Raw genomic sequence first — 20941 nt, 5'->3', positions numbered from 1 at the left:
CAGTTTGAGTTTCACTGTGGTCCTTTGACAGCCACTCTTCACAGACACAGTTCTTTGGCTCCAAAAATTAGGATGGTGATCAGAACACACTTAAGCCTTGGTAATGGAGGGCACCAACACCAATTCAACACAAACTCAGTTTCTCAGTGATGTGCAGCCACGAAAAACATGGGACTTTCTGGCTGCCTTTTCAGCACTCCTGGAGGCAAGACAAAGTCCTGATCCACTCTGAGCACATTGCAAGGACGGGAAATAGCCTCAGAGAAATTAAAGAAGTAACACATCCTCATTCTTTCTCATAGGAATGCAGAAAGGAGAAGAAAGGATTAAATTATTCAAGGCTGAGGAGCAAGAAGTCTGCTCACAGTTGTTACCTACCTCAGAATTCACAGGGTGGTCTTAAATGGCAAAGAGACCCTCTCTTAAATGACAAAGAGACTTCAGAACTCACCCCATTGCCTAGCAAAAACTGCTTCTATTACAGAATTGAAAAGCCTAATATAAAAGGCAAAGACCAGAAGACATGGGCATAACAAATAAATATGTAATAAATAAAAAAGTATAACAAACGAAAAGACCAAAACTAAGCATCTACTCATAATTAGCAATCTCTCTCTGAACTTCCAAAACATGTTACTATTAACTGACTTGCTAATTGTCTATGAAAACCACAACTCAGCTTTCTTGCTAAAAAAGTTTCTAAAACATATTCAAATATTATTAATAGAAAAATGAACCATTTTTATAACAAAAATCTTGATTTATTAAAAGCTGGAACTGGTTAAAAATAAATCCTTGACATAAGGTTCTTGTTAGCTTTAAACTGTAAGCATAAAAATACCCCAGAATTATGTTTTGGTATGGCTGAAATGTACACTATATAACACATAAAAAGCGCCTTGACTTGCTGCTATTATTTTTAATTAGGCTCTGTAGCACGTATGGTTTTACCTTCCAACACCAGTTCAAATTGGGAGAAGGGAGCTCCAGACTCATGGGACTGGCAATTCCATGGCTCATGCCTTGGAGCACTAATGCATTTTACATTAGGTCTGAGCATCAGGAAATCCTGGCTGCTGGCGCCAAGCAGTTCCAACCCATAATGACCCACATGTGAGAAGCTGGATTCGCCACTCAGCTGCCAGTATCTATTCTATCAAACAATTCACTCCTGCTCTGCTACAAATAAGACAGAACATTTGCAGCACTCCACACTGTTTCCAATTAGACTGTGTGTCTGGACTGCAGATAAGTCCGTGGAGCAATCATACTGAAAGAAATCTTCCTAGAAAACAGAATTCTACCCAGAAATCCCAGTATTTCCAGAGCCCATCATCAATGGGCCAACCTGAATTTCTTCTGTTTTCATTCTTGAGGTGAGCCTTCAGAACGCCTTAAAACATGCAAGAAAATTCTACAAATACTTAACTAGGTATACACCAGATATATTTTGCTACTCATGTTAGCTGGAATACAATCAGATTAAAAAACAGGTTACTACTGGAGCTCCCTGATGAGGGACTGCAAATTGAAGATGACTGATGTGCCTTCACTTTTAACCAAGGACACTGAAGATTGTTTTGTTTCCCAGCTGAAAACTCTCTGGTTTATGAATCTCTTGACTGGGGCTTTCTCTAAGTTAACTAAGTAAATTTCTCTAGGTTTACTGGAAACAAAGGAGTCTGCAAGATCTACCCTACACACTTTTCCCCACACCTCCAGGTGGGCTTGAAACTGTTGGGAGAACCCTCCAATGTCCTGGTGAACAGAGAAATCCATCACCTTGTGGGTTGTGTGTCTGTTGTGAAGCTAAAAATGGTGAGTCACCCACTGAGACCCCAAGAGCAGCACAGAGCTCACACTTACCTCAGTTTCTCTCCCACATGCAAGTTCTGCAACAAAGGTTGAACATTTGGAAATGATCAGCACAGGCACCAGCATCCCCTTCCCAAACACACAGACTCACACTACTCTGAACTTTATGCTTACTTATTTACTTTTTTCTAGAAGATTCATCTCAAATCCTGCTTTTTTCTTTTTCCCTGAGCATGTTAGTTATTTTAATTTGTCCCTAAAAATGTTACCACCACTCCAACACTTACTCATTGTTCAGCTTTCTGGTGCATCACAGGTAGAATAAACCAACAAAATTAACCTGTCAACCATCCTTGATAAATTACAAGAAGCCAAAGTAAGGGAGGAAAATCTTTTTTGCTTCATACTGTAAGTACTGTGAGTGACTTACATTTTACAAATGGTGACTAAAGTGTTTAGTGGTGAAAAGAACATTCTTCCTTTGCAAAGAAACAGCTTCAGCCTCAGGGCTGGGCATATCCAGGTAGCTGGATCCTATTGAAGTGAATACTGTACCTTGACTATCAAATGTTTGAACTATTTCCTGCTCATGAGTGCACAGAATTCATGCTTTATAAAAGGCACTTCCTGAACACTACAGCATCAAGATTTATGAAGATTCCATTCTTGAAAATGAGTCTTTTCTATTTTGAACTCAGGGGAGAAGTTTACTCAGAAATTCAAACTGGAACAGCTTGCCAACATAGAGATCTTAGACCAGAGAGGAAATTCAGAGAAAGATCTCCCAGAATATCAGCATAAGCTGATCTCTTTTGTTCCTATAGCCCATTTTCAAAGTGCCCTCAGGAATCTAACCAGGAATACCTTGGAAAGGCTTAGGTATATGAAAAACACCAAAAAAACACCAAACCCACAGCAGCTTATTTTAAATTTAAGAAAGACTTCTTTTAATTTTAAGAATACTGGAAACAATCAGCATCTCAAGCCTCTCTTTAGATGTTTCCCAGGGTCTGAAGAGTATTTGAGTAGTTGTCATAACAGGGGGTGTATTCTGTGTTACTGTTCTAATCCACAGCTTTTGGAAAGCTGTGAACTATTACAGCAGGTTAGGATGTTAAAATAGACATGTAATTCAGACTACAGACTAGAACTGCTTGTGCAGTGAGTGTAAATAATTCCTATTCCTATAGGCGCAAAGATTACTGACCACTACAAATGAAGCCCTAAAAGAAACTTGAAGAGCCATTGAATGATAAGAATTCCTTAGTAGGAGCAACTTACTTGCTGGAAAAGGGGTGCTGCCCAACCAGGTCTCCATTCTGAAGCTGGTAATCCCCGAAGATATCTGGACTCACCGCTCCATCAGGGGCTATCAGCCCATCTAGGGAAACAAAATACAGCCACTTGTCAAGGAGCAGGATTGAGGGCAAGTGGCAAAACCACCCGTCCTGGTTTCTTTTAGCAATTCATTAGAAATTTAACTTACAGCATTTCTGTGAGGAACAAAAATCAATAATATATAATACTGAAACTCAGCAACTTCAAGTACAAAAAAGTCTTTAATGGGACTCCAAGGAACATCAGCTCACTGCCCTGAAAAATGCTGTACCTAAGAAATATTCTCTTAGCCCTTCTTCCTTAAGCCTTATAAAAGTTATTTAAAGACCCATCAAAGTAAGCCCAGAGAACAAGTAATGAAAAAGGTAAAACATTAATCTGCAGCATAAAAATAAAAAAGAAGCAAAGGTCTTAATTGTTCAGACTCTGCTGCACCATGGTATCTCTTCAAACTTGTTGAGAAAAACAAGAAAGTGACTTCAAATGTATTTATTTTATCCTGCCCATCTTTTAATATCTCAGAGCTCTTTCCAAAAAGGACAGGCTTTACAATTGATATCCTCTCAAGAACATAGGCTACAGATTTTTTGTGCTTCCTTTACATTACAACACTGGCATATGAAGATGCAGACATTTGTAAAGCCAGAAGTATTCCTTAAAGGCTTCACAGTCTCTGCTTGCTTTATGAGGAAAAGAAAATCAGGAGCTAACATCTTCCTTCTGTTACATCAATGTAAACCCAGAGAGTGTCTTTGAAGTAAAGTCACTGAACTGACCCCAGCTGAATGAGAGCTCAGCTTAACTCTTTGCTGCTCCCATTCACAAAACACATTTCTTTTTAATATTAAGGGTACAGTTCTTACTTGGTAATTAGTATTAGGCTCTAATCAGATAAAACAAGCTCCTTAATTTAAATGGCCCCTACATCAGTTTGTCTCCATCACTGTATGAAAACAATTCCAGACTTGGAAGTGCAGAAAGCATCCCCATAAAACCAGGGCAGAAACAGGTACATCCAGACTGATACATTAAGAGTTTAAGAGAGGGAAGACAGAGATTCCTAATGACTAGGAAGTTACAAATGCCATTCCACTTTAAAGAAAGAGAGATAAGATCCAGGGAGTCACAGGCCACTTAGCTTAACCTCTGTGGTTTCCAAACTACTAAAACTGCCTGCACAGGAAGCAGTGGAAAGTTACTTACAGACACAAGGGCTTAGAGATGATGACTCTGGCATTCAAACAAATCTCCCTGTGCTTTATGAATTTACCTGATGTTTTTTGAAGATAATATAGTGACAAGTGATAAAAGGAATAGAATTGACACATCTAGATTTCTAAGAGACATTTGATGAGGTGCTACAGAGATTCATTTAGAAGATACTACCTCATGGGAAAGTGACTGAATGCAAGGCAGCAGATTGCAAATGAAAAATGCCAGCCATGATCAGACCACATTTTAGCAGCATCAGATTGCTGTACAGGGCCATGTTCTAATTGCAGACATGTGTGTACAGTATGTGAAGGAGTATGACTTGACAAGCAAGTGTTCTGGCAGGGATCAATATTGCTGTCTCTCAGCATATTCAGTGGGACACGGGTACCCCGTGACATCACACAAATAGAAAATGTCCAAAGAAGTGAAAGGAAAGTTGAAATGGCCTTTATTAAGACTTGTGCCAATTTTTTCTAGCTCACCCCCTAGTCTGTATGCTCCACTGAACTGAAATGAGGAGGACCTTTTATCACTTATATCACTTTTATACCTGCAGCACTTCAGATTAAAAGCAATCCTTTTAAGTGACTATGTCTTTTAAATAGCCAGGCTAGGTTAAAACTTCTCTTCTTTGAGAGCAGAGAAACATAAAAATAACATATGCCTCTGTATTAATAAAGCAAGCACTACATTTTAACTCTGAGGCTACTGCTACCACTACTTAAAGTGTCTTCAATCAAGAGTGTTAACAGTCAAACCATAACACTCAGAGTTATGGCTCACATGAATTTATAGGAAAATGAAAGCACATGGAGAGCATCAGCTGCAGAAAATGTGATTACACAGTTAAAGGACATCTGTTGTTATGTACATTTCAACATAAATTAGGTCATGTACTTTCAGAGCAAGAGGCACTGAGCTCAGGAAGGTAACTTCAGAGATTCTACCACATTTTTCATGTAGATTTAAATTACTGTGCAAGAGAGAGATTGGCCTGTCAGGAAATAAGGAACTCATCTTGCCATCAGTGAGCTCAAGAACGATTATGGTCAATGTGGGACTTGTACTGACAGCCATCAGTGTAGATCACTTCTAAAATTATAAAACTGAAATACAAGTATTTCATTTCTGACTGTATAAAGATTTGTTCTTTTGGTGAGTTTGGGAGTTTTTTCACTAAGTAATGATCTGTCCTTCAGAAATCCAAATCCCTACTCCAATTGATACCTCAACCTATAGCCTTTTCAAAGGAATATCATGTCACTTTTGAGATGCCACATTTCAAAGCTGAAGTCTAGGAAATTGCAGAAGCACACAGTTACTGACACTTGTTGCAATGAACCTGAGAAGTGAATCTACCTTTTGAATATAATCACTCTTTAAAAAGGGCTACCTTTAAAAACAAAAGCACATTTCAAACATCTGCACAACATATCACCAGAATTCTACCTTTCCTTCCCAGTCAAGTATCAATTCCAACAGAAAAAATCCAAAAGGGAAAAACTATGACACTAAGAGGCAAGTTGCTATGGCAGAAGAAAAAGAAGCCTTATGTTCTGATATCCTTTGAGAACAGTATTTGAAATGCTACTGAGATCTTGCACAATTATTTTCTTGCAGCAACTATGAGTGAAGACTATGGGGTTTAGTGGTTTTGTTTTTCTAATTACTCTTCCTGCAAATTGATCCAGAGTCACAGAATTTTGTGACTCATACTTCATGGCAGAGGACTGGACACTTATGTGGAAAATGAAAAACACAGACTCAAACCCAGCAATTAAAAAAAAGCAAAAAATCATGCATTCAGTTATCCAGGAGTTTGAAAAGGATCTAAACCCACAAGTTTGAGAGGGTAAGCCAACTCCTAGTTACAAAAAGTTATGAAGACATTTATCCACTGGGCAAATTATTTCATTATTGTCTCCTGCAAAGTTTTATTGAACCTTCCTCCTGAACAGCTGGCAACACTGGATTAGATAAATCAGCATTTACATAAGAGATTCACACACTTCCCTAAATCCTAGATATACAACAGCAAAAATCATACAGGTGGATTAAAGTCATGAAATTATGGCCTCTGCTACAGAATCTACAAGTTTGCTGAGACTCAACTGAAGTCTTTCATCATTATCTGCAATAAAAATCCCATTGCACAACTAAAACAATAGGCAGAACAAAACTCAGCATAAATCCTATAGCTGTGAATTTAACAGGGATGAGAAGATTTTGTTTAGAGAGCAAGCAAACTATGGACACAAGAAATAGGTGGGAAGAACAAGCATGGACCACTTTTACTTGACTCCATTGTCATGGTCCATCAGCTCTCTGAGACAGGTCTACTCATTATTCCTGCAGACCTGTAAAATTTCCTAAAATCATGGATATGCAGTACTTAATCCATTACTAATACCCTGATGTCTTAGGATTTTCGGTTTTGTATTTTTCAAATCCTGTACTGCTTTAGTGTATAACTCTAAACTCCATACAGAGTGTTAGCTACTGTCCTCACATTTTGGTCACACAAAACAATCCCTCTGGGCCTGAAACTCAAGGCACCCTACAGCCTCAGGCCCTGAAAAGTATCAACAAAAAGTGAAATGGGGAGCAGCAAACTGGGGGAATATGACTTCATTACCTGAAGCTGTAATTGGAGGATTAACCCTTGATATGCAAATGAACCAAACTTATAATTGTCTGAAAATCCTGGGTATAGCCTCTAGAAGGCTTCTGGCTGCCCAAGGTATACCTATTGAAGGCCTTTAATAAATGCCCACTTTTACTCTCTTAATCTTGTCCTAGGAAGCCACTCCATGGCATCAACCCCAAAAAGGACAAGCCCGTCCTTGGCTGGCATCAGTGCTGCTCCCAGTACCACAAAACAGGAACTGTAATACTGGTTTGAGTCAGGCCCTGCTCATGCTCCCACTGGAAATGCGGAGGTGGCAATCCCAGTGTCAAATAGTGACAGGTGCTGCTTTACCTGCACTATAGTAGAGGTCAGGTCTCTCCAGAATGTCCCCCTCATGGATGTAGGGCTCGATGGGATCATCCCCGTACAGGTACTGCTCGCTCTCGTCCATCTGCCGGCTCTCCACCATCTCCAGCCACTGCGAGTTGTGCCATCGAAACTTCTCCGTCTGGATTTTTTTAGCCCATTCCTCATCATATTCCTGGTAAAAATCACCACACAGTGGTTTAGGATCAGCTGTAGAGAAAGCTGGTGTAACAGGAAATGGCAGGGGAATCCATCATCAGCAAAAGATGCCAGTTCAGGGTCCAGTGACTTAAACGCTCTACTCAGCTTCATGTTTTTTGAGCAAAAGGGATTTTGCAAGCATTGGGCATTATTTGGGTTTGTGCTACAGCAGTACAATCTTCCCTTCATGGTTTGGAACTTCACACCATCCAGTAAAAACTCCTACTTTGAACAGAACAGTTCCATCAGCAGTCTCCTCATTTGGTTTAATTGAGAAGACCCAATTACTGCCAATCTTCAGGGGATTTTTTGTAATTAATTATTAGCACTGACGAAAAACCGTGCACACCTTGATTAGATGAGCATTTTCTAGGACAACTAGTTACTAAAAAAATTATTAAGAAAAAAGGCTGTGATAAAACAAATAAATTTACTTTAATTTCATAAGCTCCAGCATGAATTTAATTTCAACTTCTTGTGAAATTTTATGAATAATGTCAAACAACCACAAAAATGGTAGGCAAGTAAACTCTGAGAGGAACTTCTCCAGAAAGCTGAGTAAAATAGGATATAGGTTCCAGTCACTACAGAAAAACATGTAGGCATGACATTTCAATCTGGATTACAGCCTAATTGTACTCAAGTGATGTGATATTCATGTAAAGGGACACCAACATGAAGGGAGATAACCTATGGTCACTGGAATCAGCTGTGCAGAGAAGGATCTTCTCAACAGAGCAGATTTTGGGGGCTGTTGACTTCCACAGAGGGAACACCAGTCCATGGGTAACACTCAGTTCCTCAATCCTGCTGGGAAGATAGGGCCCAGCTATCTCTAGGAAGCTCATCAACATATGAAAATCTGCACATGGTATCAATTTGGGAATAGTTACAAATAATGCACCACAATTTGTGCTTTTTTAAACCAAAGTATTGTGAGCAAGAATAATATCCCTAACCAGAATGTTTCTTCTTGTGGAAAGAAATATCCTTGTGAAACACATCCCACTCCACTGTCTTCTAACCTAACTACAAAGGAGAGAAAAGTTGAAAATAATTTCTTAACTCTCATGGTGATGAACACATGATCTAGACTTTCCTCAGAGATCCAAGCTGGAGTAGTTTAAGGCTTTAAAAATCTGTTTTACTTAGCTCTGAAGATGATACACAATTAGTAACAATGCCTTGGTTGTGGAAGTGGAAATTTCTGCTCCTGCCAGACATGCCAAAGTAGATCTGCCTACAACCAGAGGCCATAAAATGGCAGAGAAGGCAGACTCAGCTGGCTTAGGAGCTCAGGTTCAACTCCTGAAAACTCTATAGTCTGAACTAGAGGTTTTAAACTGACTTAATATTCAACCAGCCTTGTCTTCATTGATGCCATATGTGTTCCACAGGTAACACTCTCTACCCTGTGTCTTTTCCACCTTTGGGCTGGTGGATAACACAAAAGCCAGCTGGCCTTGCCAGTCTGGCAAAGGCTTCTTCAATATTGCCACCAAGTATGCAGAACATCCAAGATTTCATTATTCTCAATTTCTCCAATTCCAGCTCTGATCAACACTGGTTCCTAGACCTTGCTAATTCTACTCCTCACCATCTTGGCACTCCTGTTCAGTGATCCTGTCCAAAACCTGGTGTCCTGCTCAGCTTCCACACCCAGAGCAAGTATCACCTGAGGGATCTGTAGATACTCTCAGTGACTAGAGAAGCAAAATTCCACTTCATCTGTCAGAATTACTGCAGTCTTAGGGAGGGAGAAGAGACAAAACCAAAATCCAACAAACACAAACACCTCATACTGTTTGGCAAAGAACCCCTCGGGCTATTTCTTGATTTTTTCCTCCCATTTCCACTCTTGATTAAAAAGAAAAACTAGAAGTAACAATAAAAACTTGGAAAAAGCAAGCTCATCACTGAAATTTATAAAATGACCCATAAAAAAAAGACAAGGCATGACTTTCAGTGATGACATCTGACCATCACCTTGGAAACCGCTCCTCTGCTGCATCTGCCAGAGCTAAACCCTGGGCTGGCTGTTATGTCACCCTCCAGCAGTTGTGAATTACTTACAGGCTTTAGAGAAACATCTTGTACCTGCCAGAAATCATACTGCACTCTCAAGAACACTATTCCCAGAAGTCATGATTGCAAAGAAGGAGAGGAAAATAAACAAATTTAACAAACAGCAAATTAGATTAAGCTCTGTGAAAGCTGAATCCCTTTTACATTATTCTGTTTACTTTTCAAAGTTCCCAAAAGCCAAAAGGCCATCAGCTAAATCACCTCATTCATATTTACCATCAATGCACTTTGAAAACACTAGAATATTCCCAAAGTTACAACCCTAAATGTATCCCAGTTCCTGACATCAGAGTTCCACTCACACCACTGTCTGAACATGCTGATTATCTGTCAGAAATAGATATCAACTTCTTACATCCTCTTGCAAAAATCATTTAACATTTCTCAGATTCTAACTCTTTCAGCTGATGACAGCAGGCAGAATATATTCTACATTTCCCATGCTATATTAAGAGGCTTAAGACTTCCAGATATTTTTCCTCAATAATTAATCTAAATTTTGGAAAATGGTATTAGCAATTGAACAGCACATTACTTAAAAACCACAATTTATCCATTCAAGTACTTTTGACAACTTTATTCTTGTTGTTCATTCCCAGTGAAAACAGCAAGGTACAAATGTTACAAAGAAGTGACTGCACCAGAACTAGATCAATGATCAGTTTTGTCAGGAGTGTCATTCTGGCAGCAATCACAGAAAAGGAAGATTTGTAGTAGCCTAGAATGATTTACATAACCTCAGCACAAAAGAAGTTCATTTAAGTAGTGTTACATCAGGAATATGTAGATTTTCCATGGAAATATGCAGAACCACCACTGGGTAAATGATTAATGGAATAACATCAGAATGGAAGAAAAGCTGTAAATGCAGGACTACAGCCAAAAGGCACAAAGAAACAAAATTAAAGACATTTAGAGCAAAACAATTCCCTAAAAGACTGCAACTCTTCCAGTAATTATATTTGGAGCTATTAAAATCTTTTTTATTACTATTGTGTGTGTGTGGGGGGGGGGGGTTGTTTTGATTTTTAAACACAAAATCTTTTTAAACAGAAAGAAGGAGAAGCCCTCATTTTTTTAAAAGGGAATTTCTGCAAATGAAACCAGAAAGCTAAAAATTATGGAGATACACCTATAGCTTTGAGCTCCAGCCCTTTTAAATGTTAGGCTACTGGAAAAGCAAAGGAGAATGAGAAGGTGAACAGAATGTGCCTATTTTCCAGCACCACCCCCCTCAAACGCAGCAGTCATGGTCAGAAACTTAAAAGGAGGAATTCTCAAAGCTGATTTTATTCTCTTTGGAGCTCCCTGACATCACTAGTTTTAACATTCGGTTTCCATAAATCCAGAAGTGTCATAGAAGATGTATAGCTTGACTCTGGGAGGAATGTGCCATCCTTTTTGAAGTTCTCCTTCCAGCTTTGTTTACTACTGAACCATTGAAATATTATGAAGCGTTAACTGGCCCATTATCAGAGCGTGTCTGTTCCCTATCAGGGTCCCCTTTGTCACTGGCTTCCGTCACACCTTGTATCTGATTAACACACTATAGGATAACACAGAGCTACACAGATCTGCTTTGTGTTCCCTCACAGCTGATGAAAAACAGATTTTCCTTTTCACTTTAATGTGGTTGCCCTTTAATTGGGTCTGTAGTAGGGTTCATTTGATGTGATTCCTCATCCTGAACCAAAACTGCTGTACAATAAGTAGAAGGCTCATTATGCTCAAGGCTCTGCTCAGTGATTTGTTACATTCTTCATTAAAAACCTACTGTTTACATGAAATATTAAATTAACCATTTATTAAGAAAGAAAAGATTTATCTCATCTAGCTATTCAAAAGTTAGGCATGTGATTTTAACTCTGTGCCTCTATAAACCAAGGAGAGAAACAGATGTTAGGGATCACCTTCTGCAGGTGTCTACCACACCTACCTCAGGGTAAGTACCACTGCAGGGTAATTCCTTCACAGGGCAGGAAAAAATCCTCCCACCACTTACACCTGTGCATCCTGGAGTCACTGCTTCACAATCAGCTTCAATACTATAAAAAATTCTGACAGGAAGCTCACACTAATCTGAGAGCTGAAACTAATGGCAAGGCAAGGAAAAAAGAGTAATCATTGATGCCCTCTAAATTTATGTGGCTCCATAAAATGTAGGGCACTCTCAAAGTTCCTACTCTGGCAATAGCTAGAGAAACTTTTTTTATGTCCCTTTTGGAGGAATGTTATGGCAACCTGTTATGTAACAGATCAGTGGTTTGCTTGACCTTCGCAGTCCTACAAAGCCAGAGAGCAGGCACCAGTGCTGAAAGAGAATCTGTCCAAGGCAGGTTTTATGTGAAGACAAAAACAACCAGGATGCTCTTGCCCTATCTAATGCTGCCTGTGGTTACTCTGCTGCAGGCAGAGCCACAAGAAGCAACCAGGACCAAAGCAGACTGCTGGCAAATTGAACAATGAACACAGGAAAGTTCAGCTGCAGCCCCAGCCCCTCGCTGCCCTTCTGCCCGCCCCTCTGTTTTCATGTTTGCTACAGGATAACAGGGCAACAAGATGCACCACAGAAAGGGGGTCCTGTCAAGTGAAGGGAGCACCTTTTTTCCTGGAGTGACTGCAGCACTCTTCATGGAAAGAGGACACCAAGCTGGAGTCAAAGGTTATCTATTTTCAGAGCATGCTGGCCATTCAAATAAAGCCCACACCAAATCCCTGTGGTCTGTTCTTCCCTGACTCTAAGAGAGCTGGCCAATATCTCATACAGCTGGCCCCAAACCCCAGAGCACAGAGGGTTCACAGCACATTCCTGCTTCTAAGGTGAAATTCCAGCATTCCCAACATGAAGGATTTCTATCAGGGAGCTTAGCTAACACAGAAAGATGCAAACTGTTCATTAACAATGAAATCCATAAAAGGCAAACATTATTTGCCATTCATTACAAATACTCAGGGCAAAGAAAGAGAGCTGGTAAAACAGCTTAGACATGAGGCTCTTCCTAAATCCCATGGACAATGCTGTAACTAAAAGATGTTTTACTGCTGTAGGAAGTATTGTGATCCACTCTTGATCATAAGAGAAACATGATGGTACATAGAGCAGATCTGGATTCAAAGCTGCAAAGGCACTGAAGAGGAAAATCAGGCGAAAGGGTCAGACTACAGAGTCCTAGGATCTGATGATGGTTAATTAAATATCCTTTGTATAAATGAGGAAATTAGTTTGCAATTAAACTGAGTAGGAGCAGAAAAATAATAAGGAACCTGAGAGATTAGTAGTTCTCTTGGCTCTTGATAATGTTGCCTAAAGTGAACAGAATAAAACCATCTCAGGTAAGCTGACATATCTTTCCACAAACTTGGAGCTGCAGTTCTCCAGGCTTCTGAACCAGGGGAAAAGGGATATTAATTTGCTTGAGACTCCTGTACCAGCTGCTGATTCCAGGCCTTCAGCTAAGCCCTGAGAGCTGCCCCACTCTTTAGGAGCACAAGAACACTGAACTGACTGCTTGCTGCCAAAGCTCAGCACATGACTGAAACTAAAGCATTCTGAAATCATCAACTCAGACTTTTTTTGACAAAAGGGATATCTTGCTTCTCCCAGTGCAAAACTGAGACTGCCCAGTATATATTGTGCTAAAGCAGCACATCTGTTTCAGTTCATCAGTGGCAGAGTCCAGCCAAGCTATATTAAACAAATCATCACTAGTGTAACATTTCCATAATTTCTGTGACAATTACTTTACTACAGAAAGCATTTCTCCCCTAAGGCTTATAAGCCATGTGATTTTCTCCAGTGCTATTTCAATCACAGTATATACAGCTCATTGATGAGTGAAAGAAGCATTTGTCTCCTTGAGTAGAAATTATTTTCAAATCTACTCCCCAACATTTATTTTCTGACTTCCATCAGAAGACTTGCTCTTGTCAGCATGTGTGCAACAAGACCAAAAAGTGAAGGTTTGCTTGTTGTGGATTTAGCACAGATAAGAAGTTCCATCACTCTTGGAGACTGTTCAGACACCTCAGCAGGCACTGCTGGTGTAAAACTGCCCCACAACCAAACACCTCTGTGTTTATAGCCTGCTGTATCATTCCTTTAACACCTAGCAAGATCTGAGCTTCTGATAACTCTCTTATAATTCCTATCATCACTATTTAGAATACATTGCCTTTTTTGCTTTGTGATTTTTTTGTACCGAGAGACACAAGTGCAACCAGATTCCAACATGACTGAGAAAGCAATCAATTAATTAGTGGTTCTCTTTGTCTTCCAGAAAAGAGAGCACATTATGCTTCCTGTTCCCCTCAGGGTCATGGTGTTCATGCAACTTATAACCCCAACACCCAGATAATAAAGCCAGAAAGAGGCTCTTGGAAAAGGAACTCTCCTAACTCACCAGCTAACACCATTCTAAGTGTGGCATTGCTCCACAGCAAAGAAAAATATAATTTACCACCATGCAAGCTGCTCTCAGTATGTGTTTGGTGTCTCCTTCTCCACTCCCAGTAACCACAGCACAACATTTCTTCCCTTTATTCTTCCTCAAGGCCCTGAAAGTCCTGTCCAGGGCTTTTTGCAAGTTGAGAAGCCTTTCCCATCCATTATCTTGGCACTCCTCACTGACTCATGGTGAGCATAAAGATTTTGTGTTCTTAGGAAGGTAAAAAAAAGCCAAGTATATTTTATTCAGATGGTAATATTGACTGTGAAGCTGTATTTTTGTATGTTTATTCTTATAGATTCTATAAATTTCGCTTAATAATATTACAACACACCTCACTGTAAAGCTTCCCCATTCGAACAAATCAACATGTGAGTCACTTCAAAATTGCACTGGCCTCAAGGTAAAACAAGTGCTTGATGCACTTAAGATTGTCCAGCTTCACCCCGAAGATAAAAAAGTCTTTCCACTGTTACTATTGGAGATGTCCCTAGAAATAGCTGATTATATTAAGCTGAACATGATGCACATCATAAATAAGTACTAAGTGTAAATTCATCTGAATTTAAATCTAGTCCTTAATGAATATCTACAGCAACTCTACCACTGGAGCAGATTGTCATTCCATACCTCCATGAAGAAAAGGCAGAGCCAGATAAAAAGAAATCCAGTTCAGAAAATATTATGTTATTTCACTATTAAATTAGAAGACATTATTAATTATATATAGACTATATATAGGATTTTGCAGTGTAAGTTCAGCCTTAAACTATATTGAACTTTTCAGAGAACAAATTGGAATACATGCAATTAAACTGAAAAAGGAACAATGTAGATGACTGAAAAAGCCATAGGTACTGCTGCTCTTGACTTAAATTGTTTTTGACTATAAAATTTAATTTCATGACAGCTACTCTATACCCAAAAGAATGTAGTCACTACAATCCTCAACATCACTTGATAATTCAGTATTCTTTCTTTTTTCCAATTTACCAGTGTAATACAACTGTCCCAAAAGTTGACTGTGATCCATGGGTTGTTGGACAAATTAAGTTATGTAGCTAAAGAAACCTATCCAAAAGGTGAAGACAATATTACAGTGACTGTTCCCTCAGCAGGGAACAGCCAGTATCAGGATCGCTGCCACATTTTCTTTTTGAAACAAATATTGGCATCAGGCAATGTAGAGAAGCTGAATAAAGCTGCTGGGTAACAAGAGCCATTTGTTTGGAGAACTAAGAAATAATGAAAACTTGGCACACTTATGTAATGTGACTAATTTATAAAAGTCTAGAAGCACTTTTAAGAAGTGTAAAGGTAACTTGTATGAATTTTCAAAATACACACACACACTTTTTTGGAAGTTTGATGCACAGCCTAATGATTGTCATTGTGCCCTGAAAATTCATCTTTTATCCATATGGTTAGAAAGTGGCACAAGAAAAATACTTTTGATTTGCAATATATTTAGTTATTTCAGCATTCTCTTGTGTAAAGAGGCTCTGGAAGGATGAAGAAAGCCAGACCTACCGCTATGATATCCAGAGTGTTGTCACAGACCTTGCGGATCTCAGCGTTTTTATCATGCATCAGGTCTATGAGGTACGCTGGAGCTTCTGCAAAGCAGCTGTTAAGGAGAAAAACATTTGTTTTCTCCCCCTCACAACCCTGGGTTCTTCAAACTTCAAATTTCACTAAGAAGCAGAGGCAGGAAATTTTCATCTCATGTAGCAAGAAAGCATTTTTCAAATGTTGGTGCTTGATCATTCCAGAATTAGCAAGAGATGCAACTTCTTATATTTAATTTTTTAAAGCAAGCAACCTAGGAGTCCAAACAGGACACCAAGAACCACCCAAATGGCTTCTCAGATATTCCACAGAGATTAAAGGCGAAAAGAACATGAAGAAGTATTCTTTGTATTGTTAGCAATGGAATCACTAATTTGCTATCACTCACAGGGCTCATTCAGCCCATTCTGAATGCTTCAATATAATTCAACATTCAGTTAAGGCCCACAAAATTTCAGACCATGCAACATATTTGTACAATGCTGCAATACAAAAAGTTTGCTTGTGCTCTACATATGTTCTTCTATGAACTATGAATTTAATTATGATGTGCAAAACAAATTCAGACAGTAAATCAGATTGGATAGCAACTAGTGAGTCAGCTGGTCCAGTGATCCCCCTTCTACTCCCCTCCCTGCTTCAAAGCAAACTAAGTTTTAATCTTTACTATTAACCTTACAGTCCCTTTACATGCTTAGGCTGCTTGGATTTTTATTTCAGCTGAAATAAACATTTACAAAGAAACCTCTGAGATCATGAGGTTACTGCAAGAGAAACAGAAGTCAAACCAGCAATGGCAAATTAAGTGCTGCAACTCCAGATGTTTAATCTGTAAAAAGATACGTGTTTCCTTGATGATGACATCTCTGGTGGCTTGGTGGAACACCATCTGATAAAATACATAGATGATCTGGCAGACAAACTCATCATCTTCCTGTTGAGCTGCAAGGAGGAAAAAAAAATCCACCACGATTTCAAATCTCACAAATAGAAGTTTTTGATGGTTAAAGAGTTATGAAGGTGTGGGAAAACCCAAATCTCTGAAACCACTACTCAGAATCCATCACTAACAGAGAACTGCTCCTCCTTCCTCATACAAACACCAACCCCCGCATTGCAAGGACAGAGTAAAGCCAATCACAGCTCCTGCTGTGCACAGGTCACACATGGCAAATTTACCGTTCAGCAGCTCGATGAGTGCAGGGATGATCCCAGATTTAGCCAGCAGAGCAGCACAGGAGTCATCCATGGACACAGTCCCAATCATGATCACCACTTCCAAAACAAGGTCATCTTCAGCAGAACCTGCTAAGGCACAAGGCAGCAAGTAGGAAGTATTACCTCTCTCAGGAATTCTTAATCAACCGGCAGTTGTGTATTTATCTGCAGACATGATTCTATTCTTCAGTGTTCTGTTTTCCTAAACAACCACAAATTATAAAGGTAAATAGACTCTACTCTGAGCACTCAAAATATTCTTGGAGAGACCCTGCTTTGGAAGCCCAATCCAACTTTGTACAGACCTGGTTTTAACTTATCCTTGAGATATGGAACCAGTTTGTATTCCTTCAGCACAAGTTCCCAGTCCAACTCTGGTAAGGTCAAATTTGCAAGTGTTCCCAGGCATTCAATCACAAACTCTTCTTCTTCAAAATTTGATATTTGAGCTGCTAGATCACCAACATATTCCTGAAGAAAATAGAGCAACAAGCATTACAAATGAATAAACTGGATTTCTGAAGAGCTCACATCTCAGCCAAACTAAAGCTAGTTCTCAAAAGAAAACTAAAGAGACTTTGCTCCTGAAATAAGGACTAATAAGGCAGTTTCAATTCCAGTTGATGAATAATCCAAGAAAACATTTCAGGAACTCTTCTCCTCCATCTTTCATTTTCAAGAGTTGTGGATCATTTGTTTCCAACGTTCCAAAAGTAGTTACTACTACACAGAGTTTAAAAAAGCTCTTAGAAAAAAAGGAAAAGAAGAAAGAGAAAACCATCCTGCATTAGAGGCAGTAATGGAGCTCTTTACCTAAAGATTTTAATAAATAACTAGAAGATTTTTCTGAGGACATTAACAGGGGAAAAATGGCTTTTCCTCCTTTTCTTTCAAAAGGGTGGCTTTACAGGATCAGTATTTAAATATTAAGTATTTAAAATACCTACAAATAAAATCACACTTGGCACACTGAAGGAAAAAAAAAAAAAAACACACCAGATTTTTCTCTCTAGGTCCAAAAGCAGAAATTTAGGATAATTTAATTTTTATGATGTTCACTCCAGCAGCTGGGGCATTTTTGTTTGTTTGCTTGGGTTTGTTTGTTTGTTTTGAAACCTATTGGATAAGGCTTAAGACCTGTTTTCCCTTTAGTGGGGGATCCAAACTCTGATCTACCAGATGAGATAGCAATATAAAACAAAACATAAATCACCCCAGGACAGACAAGGAAACTTAAACTGGACACCCTACAAAACAAACCATGGCAGCTCTCCAGAACCAGACTTTTCCAGAAGGATAAATAACAAGATCACATTAGGTAAGACCTAATGCTTACAATAAACTGGCTTTTAGTTGGCCCATCATGTTGTGAAATATTTCTGATCATCTTCATTAACAATGGATCCTTAAACTTCAAAGCCCGCTTCATGAGCATTTTCAAACCATTTCCTGAAAAGAAACAAACAGGACAAAAAAGAAGCAAGTACTGGCAGATCAAACATCAACATGCACACAAACAAATGCTTTAAGCTTTAAAAGTTTAGAATGAAAAAGTGCACAGCAGTTAGTCCAGGCACAGAGTCTTCCCTCCCCATTGCACAGACTAAATATGTTGTTAGGGTATTAAAAGTTTATTTACCAAAGATCAGTGCATAGGAAAAGATCTGAAGTACTTGACCACATAGAACAAATCCCACTGTTACCATTATGCTTCCAAAAGATCACCCTTGCCTACCTAAAAAGCGCTGCTAGCTTGACTTTCACCTTTAATATAAAATTGGATCTCCCTGCTCCCCCTTCTACAGAGCTATGCACAGAATTTTAAAATGGAATTTCAGTCCACAGAATCTCTTGATTGCAACTTCGAAGGCCAGTAACTGAATGCAGGAGTTCCTAGGGAATATGCTGAGCAGAAGTGGAAGTTGGGGCTACTGAGTAATATTGTTTTATTCAAAACTGCTAGCTAGTATGAACATAATGGAAATTTAAAAAAATCCAGTTACTGCAAAATCAGAACTATGTAGACCACGATTCAAAATATTAGAACCCAAAAGAAGATAAATTATAATAAAAAAATTAATGGAAAGATGCAACTGAAAGACATCACTGCTATTCATGTGATACTGGCAGGTGAAACACCAGTCAGCCAAAACTGGATTTTAAGCATCAGGCAGAATAAAACCCTGATGTCTCCATACAGCCATAGTTTCTCACAGCAATGTCATCAGCCTGTATTTCAGAACTGTGTGCATGTACAAGAAGTGTGGGCACCTCCCTTAAGTGCCACTCCTGCCACCAAGAGCAAATTCTGAGGAGCATGTGGCCATTTGGTTGCCAGCATTACCAAACACATGAATTTTATTTTTTTAAAAACACATAAATACATTTATAAATAACTCAAATATAATTTACATATGTAAGTATAATAAGAGAAATATATAAAGTGTTGTCATCTCCAAACCCCCCACCAAAAACCTCAGTCCAATTACCTTCACAGATAAGCTGCACATTTCTTTTGTTGGCAGCAAGGTTAATACAGAAAGAAATAAGTTCCAGGTCAACTCTCTCATCAGGACATTCAAAAAGCATCTTCATTAACTGCCAAGAAATACAAGCACACTTGGGTCATTGATCTTTCCAAAGCATTAGAAAAGCAGTGTTATGATATCAACTACAGTACCTTTTTTCAAAATCAGTATTCAGCATTTCTACAAGAACAGTGAAAGTTATAAAGGTCAAGGGCATGATATGTATAGTTCCATTATTTAGGGATAACAATCCTTTAAAGTGGCAAAAATGGCAATCACTCATCACCTTAAATTATCTTGGCTTAGTTACATTTTATTGCTACCACTGAAATTTTTGTTTAACTGGTTTTTAGTATTTGTGAATGGATAAATTTGTTTTGACAGCTTAGGTGAATTTAATATAGGGAAAAAAAAACCCACAACTTAATTCCACAGAAAGTCAGATTAATACCTGTTTAGCTTAACAAAATTATGACTGTAAACAGGTACTTAACTGCAAAATAATTCTACTACTATTTTGCTGTGAGTCACTCTATTGATAGGTAATTTTAGCTGTCTCTGAAGCACTGTTCTTTCTCTTTGCAGCTTCCAGCTTGATCTGAACACTGCCACATCCCACAGACTCCTCAGCAGTAACCCCATTATTCTGGTAACATTAATGTAAGTATACAATCACCTATAATCCCGTTCAAACGGTTCAGCAAACGTCAGTGAATTCCCAGGTGATTCCCAAGGCTCCTAACCTATGGATTGCCATCATTTTATACACCTGGCCCTGTATTGTTCATTACATCACAGGCTGGCTATCCTGGCTCATTTGATTCAACAGGAACAGGTTTTGAAATGGCATTTGGAATATATGAACATGACTGAAATGAACCCATTTCTTTTCCCTCTGGTTCCAATCCTGGCAGACAAGCCCTGCACAACTTCAGGGCTGGGGGACACCACCCTGTTTGCTTCTAAAACCCACTCAGTTCACAAGACATAGTTAGATTATAATGCAAACCAGTGTGATGACAAGACTGAGATTACTGGAAGAAGAAACAACTAAGCCTAAAGATAAGCAGGATATAAGGTACAAAAAAATGCAGCTCAAAAAGGAGCGGGAGGACAAGAAAGCAACAAATTTTCATTAAATTTAATTATTAATCATTAAATACTTGTGTGCTTGCCCCCTGGTGGAAAGACAAGTTTGTAATTCATTAAAAGCTAGAGAAAGTAGAATCCATTTAAGGAGGAGAAAAGAAAAACAATAGGATTGCAAGAATTCTCTCAAAATTATTTTACTCCAGACATTCTGTAAGTTTACCTATTATCTTATATCAGGTTCTCATTCCACACAGAACCAAAAAGCCCCCAAATAAAAACTGTATTACAACATAGCTATTTATGTCTTTCCTGAGACTTTCATGTGCTCATTTAAAAGCTATCATTGATTTCTTCCTCCTTTTCTTAAAAAGGTAGAATCAGATTTCTCTAGGTTGTTTTAAGAACTTATAAAACCCCTGGTTTATTAAATCCTTAAGCCT

General features: G+C 38.8%; 1 protein-coding gene across 6 annotated transcripts in view; it reads right to left on the bottom strand.

Moving 5' to 3' along the window:
* The window catches only part of KIFAP3 (kinesin associated protein 3), a 68523-nt gene that overhangs the window by 18759 nt on the left and 28823 nt on the right, over positions 1–20941 (bottom strand). For 3 of the 6 annotated variants that reach the window (XM_021546012.2, XM_021546014.2, XM_077785257.1), the window contains exons 12-19: positions 19371–19479; positions 18218–18330; positions 17187–17352; positions 16843–16971; positions 16507–16605; positions 15625–15710; positions 7349–7538; positions 3097–3196 (exon numbers count right to left, since the gene is read on the bottom strand). In XM_021546012.2, the coding sequence (XP_021401687.1) occupies positions 3097–3196; positions 7349–7538; positions 15625–15710; positions 16507–16605; positions 16843–16971; positions 17187–17352; positions 18218–18330; positions 19371–19479 (992 nt within the window). Of the gene's footprint in view, positions 1–1866; positions 1893–3096; positions 3197–7348; positions 7539–15624; positions 15711–16506; positions 16606–16842; positions 16972–17186; positions 17353–18217; positions 18331–19370; positions 19480–20941 lie in introns of those variants that run through there. The other 3 variants (XM_021546013.2, XM_021546016.2, XM_021546017.3) reach the window with 2 other exon arrangements.

The sequence above is a fragment of the Lonchura striata genome, chromosome 9 (assembly GCF_046129695.1).
Source record: "Lonchura striata isolate bLonStr1 chromosome 9, bLonStr1.mat, whole genome shotgun sequence".
NCBI lineage: Eukaryota > Metazoa > Chordata > Aves > Passeriformes > Estrildidae > Lonchura > Lonchura striata.
Note: the sequence above shows the minus strand (reverse complement) of the source record. Positions and strands in the feature narration are given on the sequence as shown.